The 23,962-nt window shown below is 44.3% G+C and overlaps 1 protein-coding gene and 1 pseudogene across 1 annotated transcript in view; one reads left to right on the top strand and one right to left on the bottom strand.

Annotated features, from left to right (window-relative positions):
* Window positions 1–5,300: 5,300 nt before the first annotated feature.
* JAG2 (jagged canonical Notch ligand 2) overlaps window positions 5,301–23,962 on the top strand; it is a 96,484-nt gene continuing 77,822 nt past the window's right edge. The window contains exons 1-2 of the mRNA XM_073349842.1: window positions 5,301–5,669; window positions 6,440–6,760. Of these exons, the coding sequence (XP_073205943.1) occupies window positions 5,589–5,669; window positions 6,440–6,760 (402 nt within the window). The 5' untranslated portion in view covers window positions 5,301–5,588. The remainder of the gene's footprint in view (window positions 5,670–6,439; window positions 6,761–23,962) is intronic.
* On the bottom strand, window positions 21,756–22,171 carry LOC140913922 (small ribosomal subunit protein uS8-like; annotated as a pseudogene).

The raw sequence follows: 23,962 nt of genomic DNA, 5'->3' as shown, positions 1-23,962 counted from the left end.
GGTGACAGTGAGGCTGGGTTGCAGGGGTATGTATAATGTGAGGTGTGTTACACTCAGCAGAGCTGTGCACCCTTTCACCTTTGGGTTCTGGGTTCAAATCTAGTCTGGGACTGTAAACACTGCTCCATGTGCCTGCTCAAGCAGTCTGCAGGATCAGGGCTCTGGTCCCCATTTGAGGGTAGATCCTGCTGTTACGCATGGCTGTCTGATACCCTTTGTTACATGGATGTTGTGATCTCAGTACAGTTCTCAGGGGACACTAGTCCACATCACAGAAACCGTCACTACCTTTAGAGGTAGGTGGGCCAGGTCTAACGCACACTGTTTGAGCCATGAAGGAAGCTTCCTCTGATGCTGCTTGTGCTGTACTTGTTCTGTGAATAGCGACCATCAGAGCCCAGGGGTGGTAACATAGAACATTTCTAAAGAACTAAATTCACAAATGAAAAACATTTTCATCAGCACCTCTATGGCATGCTAACATTACCTTCACCTTCTCAAATAACTAGCATTATACACACAAATACCTCCATGTAGAAAAAGAAAGTAAAAACCTATGGCACTCTGAGGAAATAAAGTTTGAAGCAAGTTCATGCTCAATAGCTACAGTAAAATACCCATCAGGAACACGTGATTCAGGCTGTGATGCAATAGGGAATAGTTAAAACTGGAGAAACGCATAACCAGAAAAGAAGATGAATGGAAGCTCATCTCTAGTTGAGAAAGGAATTTTTAAATGGGGTCATATCATTGCACATCTTCTCCCCTAGATGTGTCATAGATAGTTATGTGCCCTTTTACCAGACTATCTGATCACTGATAATAGTTACCCATGGGGAATGGAGGCACACAAAGTGGAAAGATGAAGCAAATTACCCAAGGCAGTGGGTGACAGAGCAAGGAAGTGAGGCTGGATCTCCAGAGTCCCAGGATAGTGCTGTAACTACTGCATCATCTTTCCACTTTGTGCTATATTTTCTTGTATTCTTTTTCCACACGCATGCTGGCTTTAGAATGCTGAAATAGACCTGTGATACTTGTAATGATGATATATACAAATAGAATGGCCTTAGCATTTTGTGCCTGGCCTGCTAGCTAAATTCTAAAAAATTTTTTTTTGCTGCTCGCCACTTCAATATAATCAATATTCAGCTACCATGCTCTCATCACTAGCCAGAGAACAGTACTTAGTACCTCTCCCCAGCAGCCAGAGAGAAGAGGTTAAAGCTAAATAGCACTTTCCCCTTCCTTTTGGAACTTGGAAGGGAAAGAGGTGGGAGGATGGGAGTTAGTGAAGATTTTTGCATGGCAATGAGATGTAGTAACCTTAAAATATCATGCCAGTTCCTCCTCCACCTCCCCTTTGCTGAAAATTACCCCATGCCTCTTTCTAAAGTTGGTGATATGTCTTGAGGAGGAAGATTTGTGCACACACCATAGATGAAAGTGCCAACCCTATCTTAACTAATAGACATATGGATGCAGCTATGATTGGGGACATCTACTGGGGGGGGGGGCGGTGTCAGAGAGAATAAATGAAAATGAATATTCATCTCTTCAAGCCTGAGCTATTTTAATTTAGAGGGGAAAGTAGAAAATCAGGAGTAACTGGAGGATTGAAGGATGCTTTCTGAAGTCAAGTCAGGTGAGTAATGATAGCTGTGGGGGTGGCTGGGTGGGTCCAGGACAGCAGGGCAATGGGTACCTGTAGCAGACTGTGGTGAGTGGGAAAAGGGGTGGCGGAGGAGAAGCAGGCCTATCGGTGGGTAAGCAGCAAAGCACAGCAGCAAAGGAAGATGGGGAGGGCAGGAGGACTTTGGTGAGTGGCTGGCCAGCTGGCACACATATCGCAGCTGCTGTTGTGTCAGCCTAGGGGAGTAGCTGCAGCTGCGTGCTGGCCATGAATAGTGGAGAAGTGGTACACTGGCTGGCTGCTGGAGGGAATGAAGAGTCAGGCTGGGTCTCTGCAAAGAAAGGAGGGCGGCTCTGTGAGGTTTTCAGCACACTGGGTGTGCTAAAGCCCTTTGATTTCTGAGCTGTTTGTTCCCAATGGTCCACTTTACTGGATCATCAGTAATAGAAGGTTAATGTGAGGAGGAGTGGCAGAAAATGTTAGGGCCTAACAGTTGAGCCAGTCTTCTATAATGTATCGGTACCACACTGGAGCTCTGCGGTCAGCAGAAATCAAACCTGCTATTTTTAGCACCAAAACCTCTGCCCTGGAGCTAAAGGAGAAATCCTCTACTGTGCTATTCTTATAGCAGGCTCTTACACTTCCTTGAGCCAGGCCTAGGAGGAGGACAGGATCACATCACCTAGTCATCCGTTCTGTATATTATAAGCTGGGCTAGTAGCATCCCCCTTTTATTAAGGTTGCCCAGCCCTTCCCATTATAAGACCCTGTTTTCAGTTGGTTGTAACTTTGTGAAACTTTAACCATTTTGGATGACGTTTTCTATGCTGGGTATCTGCTTCAGGCTGAATTGTTCTGGAAAATTTCAGCCAAAGTGGTTCAGCTGTTTTTAAGGGCAGGTCTACACTCCCACTTAAGTCAATCTAACTTACGTCACTCAAGCGTGTGAAAAAGACACATCTCTGAGTAACAAGTTACAGCGACCTAAGTGCTGTCCACACCGACCTGCCCTAAGAATGAGGCTAGGGAAAAATACATTGTTTTGCCTATCTTAAAAAATTTGAGACATTTTCTTTGAATGGCTTTGAACAGTGCTCCCGGGCTTTCTGATCAAGCACCATTTGTGTTAGGGAGGGTGGCCTCTGTGTCAGGGATGTGCTTCTTGCCATCCTCATGAAAATCTGACCAAATTTGGCCAGGTTATAAAACAATGAGTAATCACAGTTCACTAATACTCAGTAGAGACGTCTTTCCTACTAGCAGTTAAATCTCTGAAGGTTCCTTGCTCCATCCCCTCATAACTGCTAGTGCTGACCAGACTGTGCCTGCACCATTCCAACAGAGCAACTGAGCATGTTGCCTATGGCTACAGTGGTGAAGCCAGATTTTTCTATAATTGCTGCTCTGAGCTGAGGTGGGGTGGGGTGGGGCCAGATACTGGAACTTCGAGCAGGGAGCCAGTGCTCTCAATGACACCCCTGCTGACAACCAGGTGTTGTGGAGAAGGAAGCCTTCTGATTAGATACAGAGGGGACAAAAGCCAGACTGGGGGGGCATGGAGGGGAAGCAGCAGATTGGGAAAAGGAGTCAGGGACTGGAGGGAGAGAAACTGTGACAAGGAGCTGAAGGGGAGGGAGATTGGGACCGGTGGGCAAGGAGATTGAAATGAGAGGCTGGGGGTGGGACCTAGTGGGGGTGGGGAGGCTGGGAGTCAGTGAGGGAAACTGGAAGACGTGGAAGCCAGTTGGCTTGAGAGGGGCAGAACACTGAAATCAGAGGAGGAGCTGTGGGAGGGGCATATTGGGCCTGGCTGGACAAAGAGACTGGGACAAGGAGCCAGGGAGGTTGAGATTGGATGGGGAGCCCAGCAGGGGGAGAACTAGGACTGGGTGGGCAAGGAGACTGGTGACAAGGAATTGGGATGAGAGTGGGGGAACTGGGACTGGCTGGTGTAAAGGAACTGGAACTGGGATGAGACTCCTGATTCGTGGAGGGTATGATTGGGTAGGCAGGGAGAATAGGACTAGGATAAGGAGCTAGCAGTAGGGAAGAGACAGGACTGGGACAGAAACTATTTTACGGATTGGGAGTTGAGGCACAGATATAAAGATCAAAAGTCGCCACTCATTTTGGGTGCCCAATTTGAGATGCCTATGCCCTGATTTTTCAGAGTACATAGCATTTGATAACATTTCATATGTTTAAAGCACAACTCCTATTGACTTCAGTGCACCTGTGAGTATTCAGCACTTCTGCAAATCAGGCCCCAGCATTTCAAGTCAGGCACCCAGGAAATGAGGAACACACAATTAGTGACTACCTGTGAGAAATATGGTTGAAGCGACTTGCCTAGCATTGCACAGGAAATCTGTGGTGCAGGCAGGAACAGAATCCAGTTCTCCAAGGCAGCATTCAAGTGCTTTAACAATGAGACCCTCTTTTCTCTTCCTACAAACCTCTGACTCATTCACTAAACACCTTCCAACTTCTGCAACAAATGAAGTAGGGATCTTACAGACAACAGTCTCCTCTCCAACACTCTGATTCATTCCCAGAATAGGTCTGTAGCATGTGCAGAATAAAGCAGGGGTCCTGAAGAAAAAGTGATCCTGCAATTAAGGACTGTGTCATAATGTTTGGGCAAAAGGGGGGCAAATTAAGGTTGCACAGGCAACTCTACGGCCTCTGCTGTTCTGAGATTTCTCAAACAGAGTGAAATTAACAAAACTCTGCTCAGTTTGGTCGGTACTGTTCAGAACCATGTAGAGGGCAGTAAAATGGCAAGATTCCTGTCAATTTCGCTCTGCGGAGGCGGCTGCTTGGGAAAGCTGTGGGCAACAGCAGAAGTCGGGACTCTAGCCATTCAGAAAGGAGACGACCACAAAAATGGAGGCTGTGGAGGAGCAGAAATTGGAGTCGCCCCTTTCAGCAGCCAGGAGGCTGGTAGATGGGGCGCAGAGCAGCCGGCCTTCTCTCAGCTAGCAGGAAACTTGGCAGAAGTGGAGTAGTATCGACATCTTCTCCCCGGCCAGGGGCCCTTGGGTGGTAAGACAGGGAAAAATCCATTTTCCTTCTCATCAGCCAGAGGGCAACGTCACATGTCTCATTACACAAAGGTGGACTGAAAAAAAAGGGACACCCCCTCCCCCAACTTCCTTCCCCTTCCCAGCAGCAGGTGGGGGCAGGGAAGGGAAGAGGACTGGGCTTCTAACCGGTGCATTCGCCCTCGCTGCTGTCTTATCACCCCCGTCCCAGTTTGCTCTGGGCTTGCCAAGGTCTGGTAAAGTCCCCCCCCGAGACACCCGCTGAACGAGGGACGGCGCGCCTCTCCCAATCCACGGGGCACGCAGCTCTGACCACGCCGCAGTGGACGGGGCACCCCCCGCGCGCAGGTGGCTGCCTGTGCACGCACGAGGAGTACTGGGGCGCGCACGCCCGATCCCTGCGGCCAGTCGGCGTGCACCCCCTGGGCTATGCTTAGCGCGCACGCCCCCGGGGCCGGGGCCGGGGCCGTGCCCCTCTCCGGCGCGCCCCTCCGTCTCCCCGTCCCCAGCCCTTTAAGAGCAGGAGCAGCGCCGCGTGGCCACACCCGCCCGCTCCTGGGTTGGGCCCGTCCCCCTCATTAATATGAAGGCTGAGGCGCCGGTGACTAATGGGTAATGAAGCTGTCACTCTGGCACCTACTTGTTGGGTGTTCGTGCGGTGCGGGCGCGCAGAGAGCGAGCCGAGCTGCCTGCGGACCAGCGCTGCTACTGCGGGAGCTCTCGGCGGTCCGCGCTGACAGCCCATGCCCTGCACCTTTCGGGGCGTTGGGGAAAAGCTTCCCGGGCAGCAGAGGAGCCTCCGCCGTGTGCATGTAGAGAGCTTCGCCGTCGATGCTCTGTGCAGAGGCCGGTCCATGGCTGGTTTCCTCGCCCGTCTCTGATCAAGCACCACTCGGCTCGGAGCAGCAGGCATGCTGGGTTCTAGCAGGCGGCACTGGGCTCCCCGCACAGCAGCGCTGAGCCTGGTGCTGCTCCTAACTCTGAGGGTGCAGGTAAGAAGATTGGCGGTTGCAGGGTGCTGGGGAAATGCCCTGGGGGGGCTGGAGCAGAAGGCTTTCCTCCCTGAAAGGGATACACCTCTCCCACCAAACGGGGTGCGGTGGAGGAGGGGGGAATGCATTTAATTTCGTAGCCAGGGGTAACTGTCTTTTTAGCATTGCCCCTTTTGGGGCATGGCTCCTAGACCTAAAGCCCTGATCTCATTGTGGGGGTTGCCATGGCTTCTTTCTGTCTCTGTAGCCTTTCAATCAGTCTCCTGTTCATGGCATTGGATCCGTGGGTTTAAAGGAGGGGGGAGGAAATCAATATGCCGTGTTAGAAGAACATAGAATTTGCAGCTACATTTTCTTCACGCCCATGTAGTTTAAGCGGTTCTGTATGAAAACAAGGTTGCATTTGCAGAGATCATAATTACTGTTGTATTTCAGGAGTTGGGTGCTCACTTCTGTATACTACGTCTCTTCATACCTCTCTCGATAATTTATTCAGCCTTGAGGGATTTTAAAATGTGTCTATATCACTTGCAGTGGCATATTTATGTACAGTATTTTTGCAGTGCAGTTACCTAGTGCAGCTTTTTATTGCTGTGCTAACATCTCTACAGTTCTAGTTGTATTATTTTATAGTAAATATAATTTTAATAGCAAAACGCTTTACTGGAAGGCTTGGGAGGAAACCTTGTATTGGCTGGTTGCAAACTTCCATGCACTTTCCCAAGACGCTATAGTAATGAGGTTGACTCCCTTTTGATTTTTATTTTTAGGTGTCCCAATCCACTGGCTATTTCGAGCTGCAGCTTAACTCGGTGAAGAATGTAAACGGAGAATTGTTGAATGGGGAATGTTGTGATGGCATGAAAAGTCCCCAGAACCTGAACTGTACCCGGGATGAATGTGATACTTATGTGAAAGTTTGTTTAAAGGAATATCAGGCCAAGATCACTCCCATTGGACCCTGCAACTACGGATCCGGATCTACCCCAGTTCTCGGTGGAAATACTTTTTATTTGAACAGCAACAAATATTATCAGGGCAAAAATCATGACGTGGGCAGGATTGTTATACCTTTTCAGTTTGCATGGCCGGTAGGTTGACTCTCATCCCTTTTTCTGTAACCTTTTAATTTCCTCAAAGCAAAATCCTTTTTCTTTGTGCATTGAATAGGCTGGAAGGAATAACCTAAGAAATAAGGTTCCCCCCCCCCCCCCCCGATGGTTGCAAATGGATGGCTGAATAGTTATGACCTCCCTTTGCTCGTTGCTCCACTTTCTAATTTGAGTTGCCTTTTTCCTTCCATCCCGCGCTGCAATCCTTCTAGTAGACTACTGAAGGTAGTGTGTGCTCTTTGCTTGTGGAGGTTAGAGACGGTATGGAAGGTGATGGTTACCAGGTTAATATTAACGCTTGCTGTTTGAATGTACATTTGCAAAGCTGGGGTTTCCCCTTTTCACCAGCAACGATTTCATTTGTCTTGCAGATCGGGATCTCTAGGGCTAGGGGAGCTGTATTAACTCCCTTGTGTGACAGAGAGGCATTCAAGAAACGCTTGCAACAGGCTGCAGCCTAGTGACTGGGAATATTTGTGGCAGTAATAGATATAAAGCACCGCACTGGCTGCAGTGTAATAATAAATTAAACATACAACGAAGACTAATCCCAGAAGTAACTACATAAGGGCGTTTCAGTTCTGCAGAAGCAACTGGGAAATCAGTTGCGTGACAGTTCCTGCTTTACCAGGTGTGGGCACTAAGCCTGTGCAAAACGCATTTGCCTCTGCATGGAAGGAGATACGTTGTTTTTTGGCTCCAGGTCCTGCAGCTTTGCACAGACTTGGAGCCTCCCCTGTTTGTGGCGCAAGGTGCTGCCTGCTTGCAGTTAAACGGGGCATGCATTGAAAGGAGCCTCCCGGCAGGGGGCGCCGGCAGCTCGGTGAGCCTGGGGCGTGGGGAGGCGAGGCGGCGGCCGCTGCACTGGCCCCAGGCTGTGGGGAGTGAGTGGAGAGCGCGTGCGGCGGCTCGCGAAGGGCGCGAGCTGCTCGGCTTCTGGAACTAGACCGGCCCCGCGGGCGGGCGGGCGGCCGTTGCAGGAGGTGGGAGGGGCCGAGGCTGGGAGGCGAAGCCGCTGGCTTGGTAGGCGTGTGGGGTACGCAGCGCCTAGACGCCAGGAGCCCTGCCCCGCCCAGGGGAGGCTGGGAACCGTCCCCTAGGGGCGGGGGCCCCCGTCGCCCTGGCCTGAGGCAGGGCGGTGAATTGGGGCCGGTCACGCCGCCCCCTCGCCCCCCGGCCTGGGGGCTGCCCTCGGTCTCAGGGCTCCTGGTGGCGCCCTGCCCAGGGGTGTGGGGCCGCAGCAGCCAAGCGTGACGCTGACTGGCGCTGAGGGGGGGGGGCGCGAAATCCAAGGCGGCCCGTGTGACTGGCAGCCGGGGAGCCGCCTCCCTGGTGTGGGGGAGGGGAGCGAGGGGTCGGTGTCACGGAGCGGGGTGAGCTCGGGAGAGGCTGCGAGCCGGGAGCCAACTCCAGCCGCCCCGCCCCGCGCCGGGCAGGTGTGATCCTGCAGGCACCGCTCGGCAGCTGCCCGGGGCCGTCGGGGTGAGGGTGGCTAGTGGCTGTAGCCCAGGGCAATGGGGACTCGTCATGGCCGAGTGTCCGAGTTAGGACGGGAGCCTGACAATGGAGGGTGAACCCCGACTATGGCAGCTCTTGGGCCGAGCACGTTCACGTTGTGAACAACAAATGACTGGATCCCGCTTGCCTTGGGCTGTGCAACGATCTTCCTCGTACTTCTGGAAATCAGCAGTCCTTGGAAATGTTAAATGGTGAAGCTCAGGTTAAAGACTGGCCATGCTAAAGAAATAAATCCCACATTTAAATCCTCAGTACTACTGAAGACTCTCTTCCTCCGAATATTTCCCACTAATGGGGGAGCTGGTCAGTTTTAAAAGAGGCTTTTTGTAGTACAGGCGGGAGAGGGGATGCTTCAGATTAGAAAGATACTTTAACTTTTTGCTGTTTAAATCCATATGAAGAACTTTGGAATGGATACAAGCTCTTACATGTTGATCTCTGTGTACAAAGTGGCTTAGCTTCTAATGTCCAAGACAACACTTAACTCTTTCCTAGTCTTCTATAGAATTATAAGGCTCCCTGCTGATGGAATATGGTGAATACTATATAAATGTGATACGTGGGACAACTGAACAGCTAGCTGAAATGTGATCAAGCATTAAATAAAGATTTTTCTCTCTTAAAGTCATCTGTTAAATACAGGTGAGGTGAAATTATAGACTTTGAGTAAGCTAAGTGAGCAACATTAGCATCTGAAAACATTTTATACTTGATGTGCATGAGGAAGTAGAGGTAAGTTAGGTCATTATTTTATTGTGCCAGTTTCTAGTACTGCTTCTTGAAATTGGCAGAGAATTGGGTAGTCCTCATAATACAGGTTTCTGAGCTCAATCGACCCTCTAATGTTTTCTGTCAGAATAAACATTCCTATCTTGCAGCTGCCCTCTACTATGTTCCTGTATACTGAATAAGTCGTAAAGTTTAACAGGCCTTTCTACTTCAGGCAAACTTACAGTACTTCCAGCACCCAAGTAATATCTGTCAACCCTCAAATCCTTTACACCACTACCCACACCACTTTATGGAAGCATTGAAGCTGAAACACTTGGTGTTCCATTTCCAGGGTGGCTTTGCAGCTGTTGCAAAGCAACCTGTAATTTATTTAAACAGTGCAACCAGTTACAAAATGCAGTTTGGTGGGTGGCTTGCAGTTTGAGTTTAGAAGCAATAAAGTCCTCTCTCTGCCTACCCGTAACTCTGAAAATAACTGTAGACTAGCTGCACTACAGCTTTAAAAACTACCCAAGCTGCTTTATATGCTGCATTTAAACTGGTATGTTGTAGCCTCATCATGAGGGTCAAGCTTTAAGGGGAAGATCTTGGGAATTCCAGACTTCCATGATAAATTATACAATAAGACCTATGATGAACAAGAGTAAATTGAAAGACTTCCCAGTTCATGTAAGACCTTTTTATTGTAACATAAATACTAGAAAAAGGTAGCTTAACAAATGTTTTTGGAGCTGAATTATGTTCATTGGTGAATAGTCCTAAAGTCAACTTCTTGAATGACTCAAATCCTTAAAACTACCATTTTCAAAACAGATCACTTTGTGTAAACTCTCCATATTGGCATACCACTCACTTGCTGTACTCTTGTCATGGAGCTAGTTTTGTGCACATCAATGTGCACATAAGCGCACCAGTAATGAGTAATGTCACTTACTGATCAAGTTGCAGGAGATGCCACTAAAGGGGGCAAGAAAAAAATCCTTAACTTGCATAAAATGCATTTGGTTTGGCATCTATGGTCACCAAGGGACTTGAAGTCTAAAACTTCTTGTATAAACCAGGAAAAAAATATAAAAATCTTTGTGGATAAAATATCACTTAATGAAAACAAAAATTGGTATATGTGGACTTCTTACTGGCCACTAATTGAAGGCTTGATTGCCTACTTAAGGAGACTGTTTTTAACTTTCTAGTATTGACTAGAACCAATTGAATACAGAGGAAAACTTGTCTCCAGTATTCTTCCCTCTGTGTAATCTCTTAATATCACAAATTAACAATGGCTGTAAATAAGCTGTTTATAACCATGTTAGTAGAAACACCCTTTTCAGCTGTTAAGATGCTTTATTACAATAAAACATACTACTTTTCAATTAGACTTGCATATTTAGACTTCAGTTAGACTTGCAAGTCAATTAGACTTGCATATTTCAAGTCTCTTTTAAAAAGACAGTCTTCTTTAGAGTAGTCTGAGGTATGACAACTCTGTTCTGTAAAGCTGAAACAGCTGAGTTCAATGATGCCTACAAGGAGATAGAAGTGTCAGTTGTTGCTCATTCCCTGTTTCCTGTTAGATCAGACTAGAAAGGTTTAATTAAAAAAAACCAACTATTTTCAAGAGAAGGTCTTAAAATTGCTACCTTGGGATATGTCTTCTGCAGAAATTTTGGCAGTGGGAGAAGATGAGGAACAGCTAGAACAATACGGCTGTCTTCACCCACCCACCTCAACTCTCCCCTCCCTCCTGCTCTAAAATTTGAGAAGCTTAATGATTATCAATAAACAAATTTAACTTAGTTAAAATACAAGTACTTCTCAAGTTGAGAACTACATAAAATGTTATAACTGAAATATGAAAGATTCATAAATATAAACTGCATAGATGGCAATAATTGCTTCTTCTAAACCACTTTCATCTTACTCTGTGTTCTAAGTATAGAAGTTTCAGCATCTGACTAAAATACTACTGAAAACTGACTTCATTGCAAGGCTTGTTGAGCATCAAAACTGTTGTATCTTGAATGCAATTGGGATGCTTCTGTATGCAGACTTTCAGCTCTACCAGATTTTTATATTAAAAGCTCACATTCCACAAACTTTTAAAGTGGTGGGTTCTTTGCCCAATATTGCATTAACTTGCATTACTGGGAACTGTCTGCATCAAGAGATCATGAGACACTTTACATTTATAGTAGAGTCTAATCTCTTGCTTCAGAACAGGCTCTTCCTGAATTGATGGATTGATTCTGGAATAAGTTTGCCATGGCAACTAGTAAGTGACATGTAAGAAATGAGTGATAATGTAGTTTTCAGACTTTCTGCAATAGTATCTCTTTAGCTTGGGCTATCAAACATCTTGTGGAGATGCAGGACTATAATGATCAGTCCTGCATTTCCACAAAATGCTTAGGCTTCCATTAACTTTAAAAATTGGTTCTGTACCTTGATCAGGAGAGAAACATTGAAAAGTGCATTTTATATAAATGGGGCTATCCCAGCACAGCCTGTTTAAATGGTGGAGTGTTGACTAATTGTTAGAGCAAAAGATTGGGAGTTGGGTCACTTAATACTGTACTGACTCTCCATTGCATCTGTAAGGCTTAGTTTTTGTAAGGAGCTCCTAAGAATCTTAGTTGGAAGATACACATAATCATTATCAAAATACCTAGTATCTAATTATCCAAGGCTAGGTTCTTGCTTTGCCAATTGAAAAAGAGGGTTTGTCTTCTCTCTGCCCCCCTCCACCTGTTAGGGGCCTGTCTGCTCTGTAAGAGGTCAGCTCCTCTGGGAGTCAAGCTGTATCTGTAAGGTCTCTGCCAAGAAGATGAGCATGTATGCCAATGTTTTGCAAATATCTTGTTGGCTATTGCGCAAAACAAAAAGTGCTATACCTTAACATACTGAATCACATCTTGACTTATCAGAGCGCTGAGTGATATCCTAGAATGTTGACCAGGGCTTCTCCACCTGTGGTTTGCAACAAAATGGTTTTGGGATTGCTACCACCATTCCTCTGTCCTCCGTTCATGAAATAGTACTTTAGCCCATTTGGTAGCAGAGAACCTTGAAAGTGTAAACCACTGGAGTGATTCCTCGCTGAAACAATAGCCCTAAAAGGTGTGAACTGTTACATTCAAGGTTCCGTTGCTTCTGGTCTTCTGTAGCCATGCAATCTGGCACCTCTCCATCATGCCACGAAATGGTGAATTCCACGGCGAAAATGTTTCACTTTTCTGCACCAGGCACCAAAACTATTGGTACTCTTATCTGGCCATACAGTTGAGTTAAACATGCAGGTATATTGTACTGAGAGGTCTTGAAGTTGAAAGTTTTGAGCAGAGAGAATGGAAGAACAGTAGTTGCACCCCCATTTTTTTCAGACCCTTGAATGTGATGGTCAGGTAAGAGCATGTTACACCAGTGTGCCACACAGGCTGTCAAATTCTCTAGGTAAAATTTAAAGTGAGTCTGTCTCCAAAATCCTAAAAGATTTTGCTACCACCTTCCTTCTCCTTGTGTCACAGAACCTGTTTATCTGGAAACTCAGGGTAACTAACCAAGAATGAGTCCTGAGTGGTTAGGCTTTTTTTCTAGTAACTTGTTACCGCCAGGAACTTGCCAGAAGATTAGTGTTCCCTACACTTTTGGAATGTGTCCAGGATTTCCATAAATATTTCAGCTCTTCTTATCTAGCCTGTAAGTATCCTTCTCAGTTGAAGTTTTGTAGGAACTTTAAGGGGAACTTTCAGGTATTGGATCTTGTGTATGAAAGTGGTTTTTAAATTGTAAGTCTTGTATGCTGTACACAGATACTAGGGTGATCGGTCTCATCCAGATGTCTGGAATTGTTCAAACTTGATCTAAAGCATAAGCTAGAGTGTAGAATATATCCTAAGCGAAGCTGTTGAAATAATAACTTGGCTGCACAAGTAGATCTAAGATCCACTTGACACTATGTCTTTAATATATAATTTAAACCTGTTCTTTAGATGTTGTTTACTTCTGCATAATCCTGCGCACACACAGCTAGCTCATGTAGACTCCCCTAACTCAAAATCTGAGAGCTGCATGGTTGTAGCAAGGGTAGAATTAGATATTGGAAGGCCTGTGGTCTTGACTCCTTGCTGCCTTTGGACACCCAAATAGCTTTGGTTGGAAAATGCCTCCCCATCTTCTCAGCTCTGGGTCTGGCTGCAGTGAGCCATTCTTTTGTCACTCAGGCATCGATTACCATAATGCAATGCACTTGGGATCTCTGATCAGCAATGCTTTCTTCACTGGATTCCCATTGATTACTGGATCAAATTCAAGGTCATGTCATTTTCAGTCTTCCTTGGGACCAGCCCAAGTTGATGATGCAAACTAAATGCCTTAGAATGAAATGTAAAACTTCCTACTTTTGACAAGCTGTCCCTTAACTCCATTGACCCTATAGTTTTAAAACAACAAAACTTGATATAGAATAGAGTGGGTGAGGGGAAGGCGAGAAAGTGAACATAAGATCTAACAAACTTGGGGATGGGTGCAGTATAAGCACATTATATGAATTAGGACAGTATAATGGGAAATTAATATGAAAAATGAAGTAGATGGTAGCTACATATTAGTTAAGAACATAAAATATTTATGCAACTTAACTTGACTGCAGGTTTTTTTTTATTGGAAGTCTGTGCTGATAATACGAAGTTTCCCTATAAACCAGGGATGGCCAAAATTACTGACCCTCCAAGCCACATATGACAGTCCTCAGAAGTTCGAGAGCTAGGGCACATCTGCCGAGGCTCGGGGCTTCAGTCTCGCAGGAGGTGCCTGCTAGGATTGGGGCTTCAGCCCCATTTCTGCTAAAGCCCTGAGACTCCGCTCCCTGCTAGGCAGAAGCCCCTACACCACCACCCCACTGCAAGGTAGAGGTCCCCAACTCTCCTGCCCAGTCTGGTACATGGAGGGTGGGGGAGTATGAGGGGCTCTGCAAGCTGCACTTTAACTGTAAAAGAGCTGCATGCAGCTTGCAAGCCATGGTTTGGCCCAGGGTGGATTTGATTTAAATTAAATTACTAGTCAGGAAAACTCTCTAATCATGGATTTCTACATAAAAGTGCATTCTTGTTGGTTGTTACCAACCTGAAGATCCTGCATGTTCAGACATGTTCCTTTCATCATCTTCAAAGGAGGTTCCTCCTGAGAAGGAACACTTCTCATGATGTTGTTTCATTCAGACAACTAGGCCTTGCATTTTTTTGTTGCACGGTTTGCATTTTGCATGTATGCCTGTTTTACCCACAGGTAGAGGAACTTCATTAAAATATTCCCAAACTGGGTCTCTTTTACGGGCTGCTGCCATTGTAGGTTTCCCTTCTAGTGAGAGAATGGTATGGTAGATCTCCAATCAATGAAGGCTACGCTCAGAAAGACCTGAAGACTTCTGGAATATGCTGCCCAAACAGTTTCACTTTTGTTTTTACTGCCTGTCCTTCCCTTCTCACATTTATCTCCAGACTTCTTCTCCTTGTCCGGATCTATTCTGCCCCAACAATCTTCTATTCATTGAACTTTTTGAAACTTTGCACTTTTAGAGAGAGGCAAGGGATTGACTCTTTGTACACAAATTTGCAGAGGGACAATAGGGTTGAGGTCTGTTATTTCTCACCGCTGTATGTTTGTTTGGGGTTTTTTGTTTATTTATTTAAAAACATTTTTGCTGTCAACAAGCATGTTACTTCTGGAGACAAATCCACAGTTTGAGAACTGCAAAACTAAGCATTTCTGATGGTATCTTCTAGACTGAGCACTGAGTCCCATTGAGTAGATAGAAAGATTAACCTAAATAATCTATACAGAAGCCCCTGGAACCCCATAAGATTGCGTCCCTAATCCATGAACTGTTGGAACTCATTTACAAAACGTTTCTTAAGTATTACATGAATATATTGTCTCATACTATAGAATTAGAATGTATAATCCCTATTCCATGATGAGATATCTTTGAGCTATAATGTATCTTAATTAAAACTATCTTTAGATTGCTTTTTGAGGGGAAAAACCTTTTTATCAAAAAAAGTGATTGATTTTTATCCACCCTGGCTTAGCCACCCCTGCTATAAACTCTTGGGACTTACCAATATGAACACTCAGTTTGTGGCAAGTTGAGATGTAAATCTACTCTGTGCTAGCCTGCCATGCATGTAGTGTCTATGTGGACACTACTGCTCCTCACTAAAAGTTCCCTAGTGCGCATCAATCTACTGTTTCAAAGCAGGATAGATCCAAGTGCAGTAAGGAATTTTTAGTGTGCAGCAGCAACATTCACATGGACACTTAATGTGGGGTAGATTTGCACCCCAATTTGCCACAAAATAGGTGCTTATGTAGGTAAGCCCCTAGTTTAATCATCTTTCAAACGAAATATTTACTCCTTAATTAGTACCTTTTTGTGGCACTTTGGGTAGGCAATTTGAGAACGTTCTAGCAGTGTTGTAATAACTATCACAGTCAGTTTTCTCTTATGACTCTAAAAGGACATGCTCAATGCTAATAGCCCAAAATGACACTTCCAGATAATCATAACGTATGGATGTGCACCAGAAATCATCCCCTGCAGATTCTCTGCTGTGCATTTATGAATACATAGAAGACTGGGGTGTACAAGAAAATCTTGCTCTCTGTTCCCTATGGCTTAGTGGGTAAGTGAGTTTGGATAAATTTCCAGCTGCTTAGTACTTGTCTTCACAGATCTAACTCTTCTTGGGATTTTGTATGTGAAAGAGTGAGGGACTATTTCAGGATGTAAACAGTATCCCTTCAATATTAGATCAGAGAGCTTTTGAGTTAAATCTTACATGTTCACTGTCGATAATATAGTAATGGTGTAGGCCAGGGAGTTCTCACAACAAATTTGTGGTGGCCTCATAGTGCAGCCACCAACACACTGACACTTTTCCTAAAATTATTTATTTTTTCCAAAAGTTGTTAAAGTAATATGCACATAAATAAATTACAATGATTTGGATTTATATATGTAAGATTTTGGGTGGGTTATATTGTAAAAACAAAATAATGTGCAGTTCTCTATTCTTTACTGGACCTAACAGAATAGAAACACAAATAAGAACGTGGAAAGCACTTCCTTTTTTTTTTTTAATTTCTTTTGCTTTTTTGGTGAAAGTGGTTGTCTGTACAACAACTCTGAAGTAAATTTAAAAATGCTTTGACATAATAGAAGTGCAAATAATAATTAAAAAGATCTTGGTGGCTTGGGTCTGGGGAAGAGAGGCATGGCTGTGGCTGGCCCAGAGCTCCTCTGGGGTGGGTGTGGTTTGGGGCTTTGGTCTGTCCAGAATTCCTCTGGCCGAGGGGGGGGTGGGGTGCTCTGGACTTGGGCCAGATTTGTGGGGGAGGGGAGGGTGTCTTGGGGCTTCAGCCAGCCCAGGGCTCCTCTGGTCAAGGGGGGACACTTGGGGCTTTTCCAGGCAGGGGCTTCAGCTGCAGGGAGGACAGTGGGTCTGCTGGGGGGGGAGGGGAGGGACTCACGGGGGTGAAGGGGTGGAGTCAGGGGCTCCACCTGGTGCACATGTGCTCGCCCTTCGCTGCCTCCTCACCCTGCTGCTGGCTTGCTGCTCACTTCCTCACTCCCCCGCTGGGCTCCCCTCTACGCCTGCCACTTGCCTTGCCTCCTCTCCCCCACAACCACTCGCCTCCTCTCCTCACCCCACCCCCGCCAGCTGCTCACCTCGCTGCTCACCTCCTCACCCCCTCCTCGCCTTGCTCCTTAAGTGTTGTGTGTCCCACCTCTGCCTCCAGAGAGGCAGCGCATGCAGGAGGAAGGAGAGGGGCTGATGCTATTCCCACTCCCCCCATTGCCCAGGAAACTGCTGTGGCTGTAGGGGAAATATGGTGGCTGTATTTGAGAAACTGTGATCTAGGCTCTGATTTTTCAGGTGTGCTGAGTATGGACTTCTCCACTTGATGTCAATGGTAGTTGCAGGTGCCACTTACTCCCCCCCCACACACACACACAAAAAGCACTCTGGGCATGCTGTGTGTGCCAACAACTAATATTGCAGCTTGCCCAGAGCAGAAACTATGAAGAGATACTTTTCATGTAACTATAGAAAAGTCCTGTCTTCCAAATTTCAGTGAAAAGAGAACCCTTAATGTCCTCTGCATATTTCAGACGTTGTAACTGAACATAGAATTTCTTGTAAAAATATCTTGCATTGCAGAGAGATTAGTGGCCTGCCACCTTTTGTGTTATACTTTCTTAACCTTTCTTCCTTCAAAGTACTCTTAAAGGCATATGGATAACTCTTCAGATAGTAATATAAGGACAGTTTAAACTTAGCCCTGCCTTAGTGGTGGGGGCTGGACTAGATGGTCCCTTCCAGTCTTGCATTTCTGTGATTCTACATCTGTGCCTCTGAAAGCTTATTTAATTCTAACATTTTAAAACTTCTTTGGCACACCAGTGTTTTACTAAAGTTCTCTTCTTTAAGGATACTGAAGCTTAATTCAGACTGCAGGCTTTAGTGTTGTAGATCGGAAATGGACTGATACCTGGCAATCAGAATTTCTTTCACAAGGCACTCAGGCTGTGCATCAATGAGATCATTACACTCTTGTTGCAGTACACAGGACATATGCAATAATCCATTATTCTAATATCTAGTCTATCTTCAATCAAAGAATCACGTATATATTAAACAAAATAAACCTAGGGTAAAGGGTGGGGAAGGAGGTTCTTGTCCGTCACAATTTATAGTAGAAGCTCTGTATCCTTTCCACTTATAATACTGTCTTGAGCAGTTTGACCCTATTATGAAGTGTGAAGCCACTCTGGCTATGTCTACAGCAAGAAAAGTATTTTTACAAGGAGATCACTAAAAGGTTATAAAAAATTAGGTGTAGACAGGGCACGTTGTAGTTTTACCTCAACTAACTTTATTTTAAAAAAGTAATTGTGAATAGATGCAGCACTATCCTTTGGTCTGCAGACAGTTGTAGATGCTCTTGTGCTCATAAATTTCTCTTTCCCCTGCCCTGCCACAAGCATGTCTCCTCCGCCCACCCCCCCAATCAGTGGAATAAAACTAATGCTCTTTTGTCAACTTTGTGTAGACGCTGATTGAAAAGTCCTTGGCAGAAGCAAGCAATGGTGCTACTCCATGGTGGGGGAAGGGGTATAAAAAATTGTGGTTGGAGATGTGGTACAGTAGTTGAAGGAAAACGTACTTTCTGCTGTTTCTTCTTTCCCCACCCTGTTGGTTTACTTACAGCAGCCAAGGAGCTCCTAGGGGCAGGTTGAAAGAGGAAATATTTTTTCCAGGAAAGGGATGGGGGGAGGAAGGGCAAGGTTGGTGCTTCAAATGTATCAAAACTTAGCAGAGGATCATCCAAAAGATGGAGCTGCTGAATAGGGGATAGAGAGAGCACCTATTCAGGAATCCTACCATCCTGCCCCTTTCAGTGGAGGTGTGTCAAGGTGCTACACCTCTTACCAGTGGGTTGCCCTGGACCTTGCTGCTGGTACCACCATTCACTTCTGGCTAGGAGGTATCTAAATCCTTTCGATTGTTGCTTTTAATTTAGTAGGGATCAACTCATAACAATGTCATATGGAACATTCTTGGGTGAATTTTAGAATAGAGGCGATCAGAAATCCAGTGAGACAGTGTTCATGAGTCAGTTCAGTCCTCAGTGGCATATATCCAAATTCCTCCTTCGATAATTTCATTCTTTCTATCTAAATTAACTGTGCGCTTTTTAATTGGATACAATATACTATTTGGTCTTAGCTCTTGCCATAGCGTTGCTCTGCCAGCTGTGTTCCACATTGAAAAGGCTGCATTTTATGGTAGAAAAAATAATCCTCTTACCCATCTCAGAAGTTTTGGGGGCTTAAATACTCTTGGGGGCTCATGAAATTTCATCTCCAAGTCCTATAGTTTGCTTGGAAACATGTCCGTACTGCTGCTTGTGGTATAAAGATGCTTTTTCTTCAATAAAGTCATACTGAAGACATTCACTGTTACAAAAATCTTGTTTTGTGAACCAGGCTCTTTTACCTCTTTATAGAGTTTGACTGGAATGGACCAATGTGATCATCTAGTCTGACTTCCTCTATAGTATAGGCCATAGAACTTCCCCCAAAATAATTCTTAGAGCATATTTTATAGAAACAACATCCAGTCTTGATTTAAAAATTGTCAGTGATGGAGAATCCACCATGACACTGGTAAATTGTTCCAGTGACTAATTATTCTGATTATATAGTGCCTTCCTTCCCAAAGGATCCAACTACAAACACTTATCCCCTAGTTTCATTGGTTTTAGCTTGGCAGCTCATCTAAACAAATTGAGGGGAAGAAAATGGATTATTTCAGCAGTCAGCATTTTAGTTGTTAGCTAAATGAAATAAAGCAAAAGGCATATAGTGAAGAGCTTTCCTGATCTCTGGTATTAGAAAGAATTCTCAGCTGAAATGTGTAATGAGCATGGATATTATCCATGGCTAAAACTATTATTTGTTGCCTAATAGCAGTTAGAATCCTCTATTAGATGAAAGGGGATGGCATTTCAAGGATAAATGACAATCTTGGCCTTACTTGATTAGAGCTTACAGAGGTTGCTAAGAAACAGACTAATAGTTCTTGAATAACCAATTATATGCCCCTTGGACAGATGCACAGGTCCTTGCTCTCTGAAGTAACTTTTTTTTTTTTTTTAAACCTGCGGGAAGACTGGAGTATTAAGTAAACTGCTTCTTAAATTTTAAAGTGCATATATTTTTTTAAAAATTTCCTTTGTTGCACATCTTTTCTGGTGTGTTTTTGTCTTTTTTTTTTTTATTCCCTGTATTCTTTAGACTATACTGTATTTAGCATTCATGTACATTTTTTTTTTTTTTTTTTACAAAGGGGATCTTCCTCTTACCTTTTATCCCTCCTGAATAGTCATCTCTGCTGCTATAGTTTCTAACATACTTTTTGCGTGTAGAGACTGGAAATTGTTCCAGAGTCCTACCTTAGATTAAAGCTAGATAAATGTGAAACTTCTGTTTCTTGCCCTTCAGTGTCTGCTTGTTTTGACTCCTCTCTTCACTAATCTTCCTGGGTAACTCTTTCTTGTGTACTTCATTGAACTACTAGTGCCTTTTTCTGGGCAAGGCTATCTTCTTCTATTACTCGTGCACAGCAAACCAGTCTCTCTTAATTTTTTAAAATAATATCTGATTAAATTCTGCCCCACATTCTGGAAATAATTTTGTACCGTGCAAATGTTAAGAATTAATTGCAGTTTGAATGGTGAGCTTTGTCTTGCTGGGATTTCAATCTATAATGTTTTTGCTCTATATAGTCTTAGTCCTTTTGGATTTTTAACTGTTGTATATGAACACTACATATGTAAAGGAATCATGTAAGTGAGGTTTTATGGATCTGCATTAGATGTATGAACTGACTGATCAACCACACACCTCATTTGGAACTGGAAGTGTGCAATCAGGCAGAAGGGCAGAGGGGGGGAAGCAAATACAGTATAGTACAGTATTAAACATAAACTACTAAAAACAAAAGTTTAAAAATTTGACAAGGTAGGGAAACTTTCTGTGCTTGTTTTATTTAAATTAAGATGGTTACAAGCAGCACTTTCTTCCACATAGTAAAGTTTCAAAGCTGTATTAAGTCAAAGAACAGCCATAACTGTTTTGTTCAGTTACGAACATTGTAGAGTTACACACAACCTCTATTCCTGAGGTGTTTGTAACATTGAGGTTTTACTGATTTGGTTATTCAAATCTCCAGGAAACTAACTAACTAAGGTCCTTTTGACAGCCCATAGTGCTTCCACAGCATTACCTTTTAACTTGAAAGGAAGATGCAAATATTAAAGATCAAAAGTACAGTTTCAGTTAGAAAGCTATACATGTGTATTCCTTCTCAAACAAGCAATGAACAGCTTTTCCAATATGAAATTCACACTGACTACATAATGAATTTTGGTACAGTAACATTATTTCTAAAGTCTTCTAATAGCTTGTATTACAAACCATTATTTAAGAAAAATGTCGTGGTGGGGCGGAATAGGCAGGTGAGATCTTTTAGCCTTGTGCGGCTGTAAAGTCCACGGGGGTGGAGAATAACTTACACTTGTGATCCAAGAACCTCTTAATGCCAGCTGGAAAAAGGGCACAGAGTGGGTTAGGGTTGCCAACCCTCCAGAATTATCCTGGAGACTCCAGGAATTAAATAGATTAATATTTAATTAAAGATTGTCATGTGATGAAAACCAGGAATATGTCCAGTCAAAATTTGCAACCTTAGAGGGGGTGCATAGAGTTTACAAGCATTTCCTGAGACTGGTATGTTACATCCTGGTTCAGACTCCTCTTTTCATATGCTGTGTATCTATACCTCCCTACTATATGTTCCACTCCATGCATCTGATGAAGTGGGTTTTAGCCCACGAAAGCTTATGCCCAAATAAATGTGTTTAGTCTCTAAGGTGTCACAAGGACTTCTCATTGTTTTTGCTGATAGACTAACATGGCTACCACTCTGAAAGGAAAACAGGTGAGTCACTGGTTAGGAATATTGTCATAAATATTATGTACTGCTACTATGTAAGGAGGGGGGTGTGTGTGTACACAAACTAGAAGTACATTTAATAATATATATTGTGACAGGGTGGGCCAGATGGCTACAGGAGAGATTTTTTTTTTCCATTTGAACAATTTATTAGTATGCCCGTTTTTACAAGTTTTAGAAAAAGAATCCCAGGATTTTGCCTCCTGTGTGTTTTCGCCTTGCTTCCTCATGGTCCATGATGCCAGCGGAAATTGTCAGCACTATGTACCCAAACTGACGTGAAGGCAAAAGGTTGTTCTGCCACTTATCCAGGTCCTTCAACTGAACATCAAATCTGGGACTGATCACACCACACTTGTTCAGTCTGCCTGTGAGATTAACAAGAATTTTCCCAGCTCTGATCGTCAATGATCTCCAATTCATCAATGTAACCATGCTTCATCATCACGGTTAAAAACCGGATGATTATTTTAGAGCACAGTATAATGAGAACTTGATGTTTTCCATGTTTCTCTGCATCGTTGATGCTGTTAAGGGCATCAGCCAGAACTTTCATGCACAAGAGTGATAGAAGGCAGATATATTAGCACCTGGTTAAGTAGGTCCCTTTTCCCCTGGTAAGGTAACAGGGAAGGTTCCAGAACAATCAGGAACCTTCTGGAGACAATTAAGACAGACAGGCTGATTAGAACACCTGCAGCCAGTTAAGAAGCTGTTAGAATCAATTAAGGCAGGCTAATCAGGGCATCTGGGCTTAAAAAGGAGCTCACTTCAGTCTGTGGTGCACGTGTGAGGAGCTGGGAGCAAGAGGCACTAGGAGCTGAGAGTGAGAACGTGGAGTGTTGGAGGACTGAGGTGTACAAGCATGATCAGACACCAGGAGGAAGGTCCTATGATGAAGATAAAGAAGGTGTTGGGAGGAGGCCATGGGGAAGTAGTCATACTGCTGCTCCAGCAGGCACTGTAGACAGCTGCATTCCACAGGGCCCTGGGCTGAAACCCGGAGTAGAGGGCGGGCCCGGGTTCCCCCCCAAACCTCCCAACTCCTGATCAGATATAGGAGGAGTTGACCTGGACTGTGGGTTCACGAAAACGGCTAAACTGAGGGCTGCCGTGAATCTCCGAGGCGAGCAAATCCTCCAATAAGTGCAAGACCCACCAAGGTAGAGGAGGAACTTTGTCACTATATATTTATAAAAAAAATTTACTTACTTATGGTTTGTATCAAGGTGTTAATCCCCAGCAGAGGTGAAAAACTGGTTTCCTGTCAGAGCAGAGATGTTTATCCATCTGTTGCAATGTAAAGTGAGTATTGTCTCACTCTCAATCATCAGTCTGAGCTAAATGCAGATGAATGATTGAGACTTAAAAGGAAGAAAAGAACGGCAGGGGGAAGAAAGCCTTATCTGAGGGCACACCTCAAAGGTTTATGGGACTATAACTGGGGGACATGTAAAGCACCCTGTTATCCTGTACCTAAGAAGTAAACGGACTGCATATTTATGTACAAAATGGGATCACAATCCGCCTTCTGCAGTGTTTCCAACCAAGGCTATGAGTGAGATAAGACTGCTCTAGATAGGAGGTTAAGATTAGTCTCTAGAAAGCATGTATTTCCATTATCTTCACTCATTCTTTTGAATCCTGATCTTTGATGATAAACTTTGTTTTCACGATAAATACCTCAATGCTGTGGTGTTTGTACAAGGAGCTGATCCTAAATTGAATTAATCAAGAAGGCATGTACGCTGGTCCCATTGGGGGCAGCAGACCTCGTAAGTGTTCAGTGAATAAGAGGCTGTCTAATTCAAGAGAATGCTGCAAAGGGTTCTGGGGTCTGAGGTGCACCTATTGTTAATCTGTGAGGCAAAGTAAGGGCTGGTATCGCCCAGAGGGGATTATTTGGGTGACTAGCAGGCTGGAGGTGTCAGGGAGCTGGCATCCAGTTAAGCACAGGCTAGTCTCACTGGAGGCAGGGGGGTAACAAGGTGAATCACAGTCCTGAATATCCTGAGAGCTATCACCATATTTATATAGTGCCTTTTGTTTGAGGGTTTCAAAACTTTATACTTGACACTGCACAGATGTGCTATGAAGTAAGGCCATATTATTCTTTTATTACAGAGAGGAAAATGGGGTGCTAAATGACTTGCCCAAGGCTACATAAATTGGTGGCAAAGTTTTTTGGAAGAGAAACTGGCTCTCTGAACTCAAATCCCTGTGCTTTAACCACTAGATCCTGCTGCCCCTCATGAGAACTACCAGCCAAAGTATCATGGATTGTAATGGTCACAAATAAGATCTTCAAAAGCTTGCTATTCTGCAAAATCAAGTATCCCTATTTATTAGCTTG

The sequence above is a fragment of the Lepidochelys kempii genome, chromosome 6 (assembly GCF_965140265.1).
Source record: "Lepidochelys kempii isolate rLepKem1 chromosome 6, rLepKem1.hap2, whole genome shotgun sequence".
NCBI classification, from domain to species: Eukaryota; Metazoa; Chordata; order Testudines; family Cheloniidae; genus Lepidochelys; species Lepidochelys kempii.
Note: the sequence above shows the minus strand (reverse complement) of the source record. Positions and strands in the feature narration are given on the sequence as shown.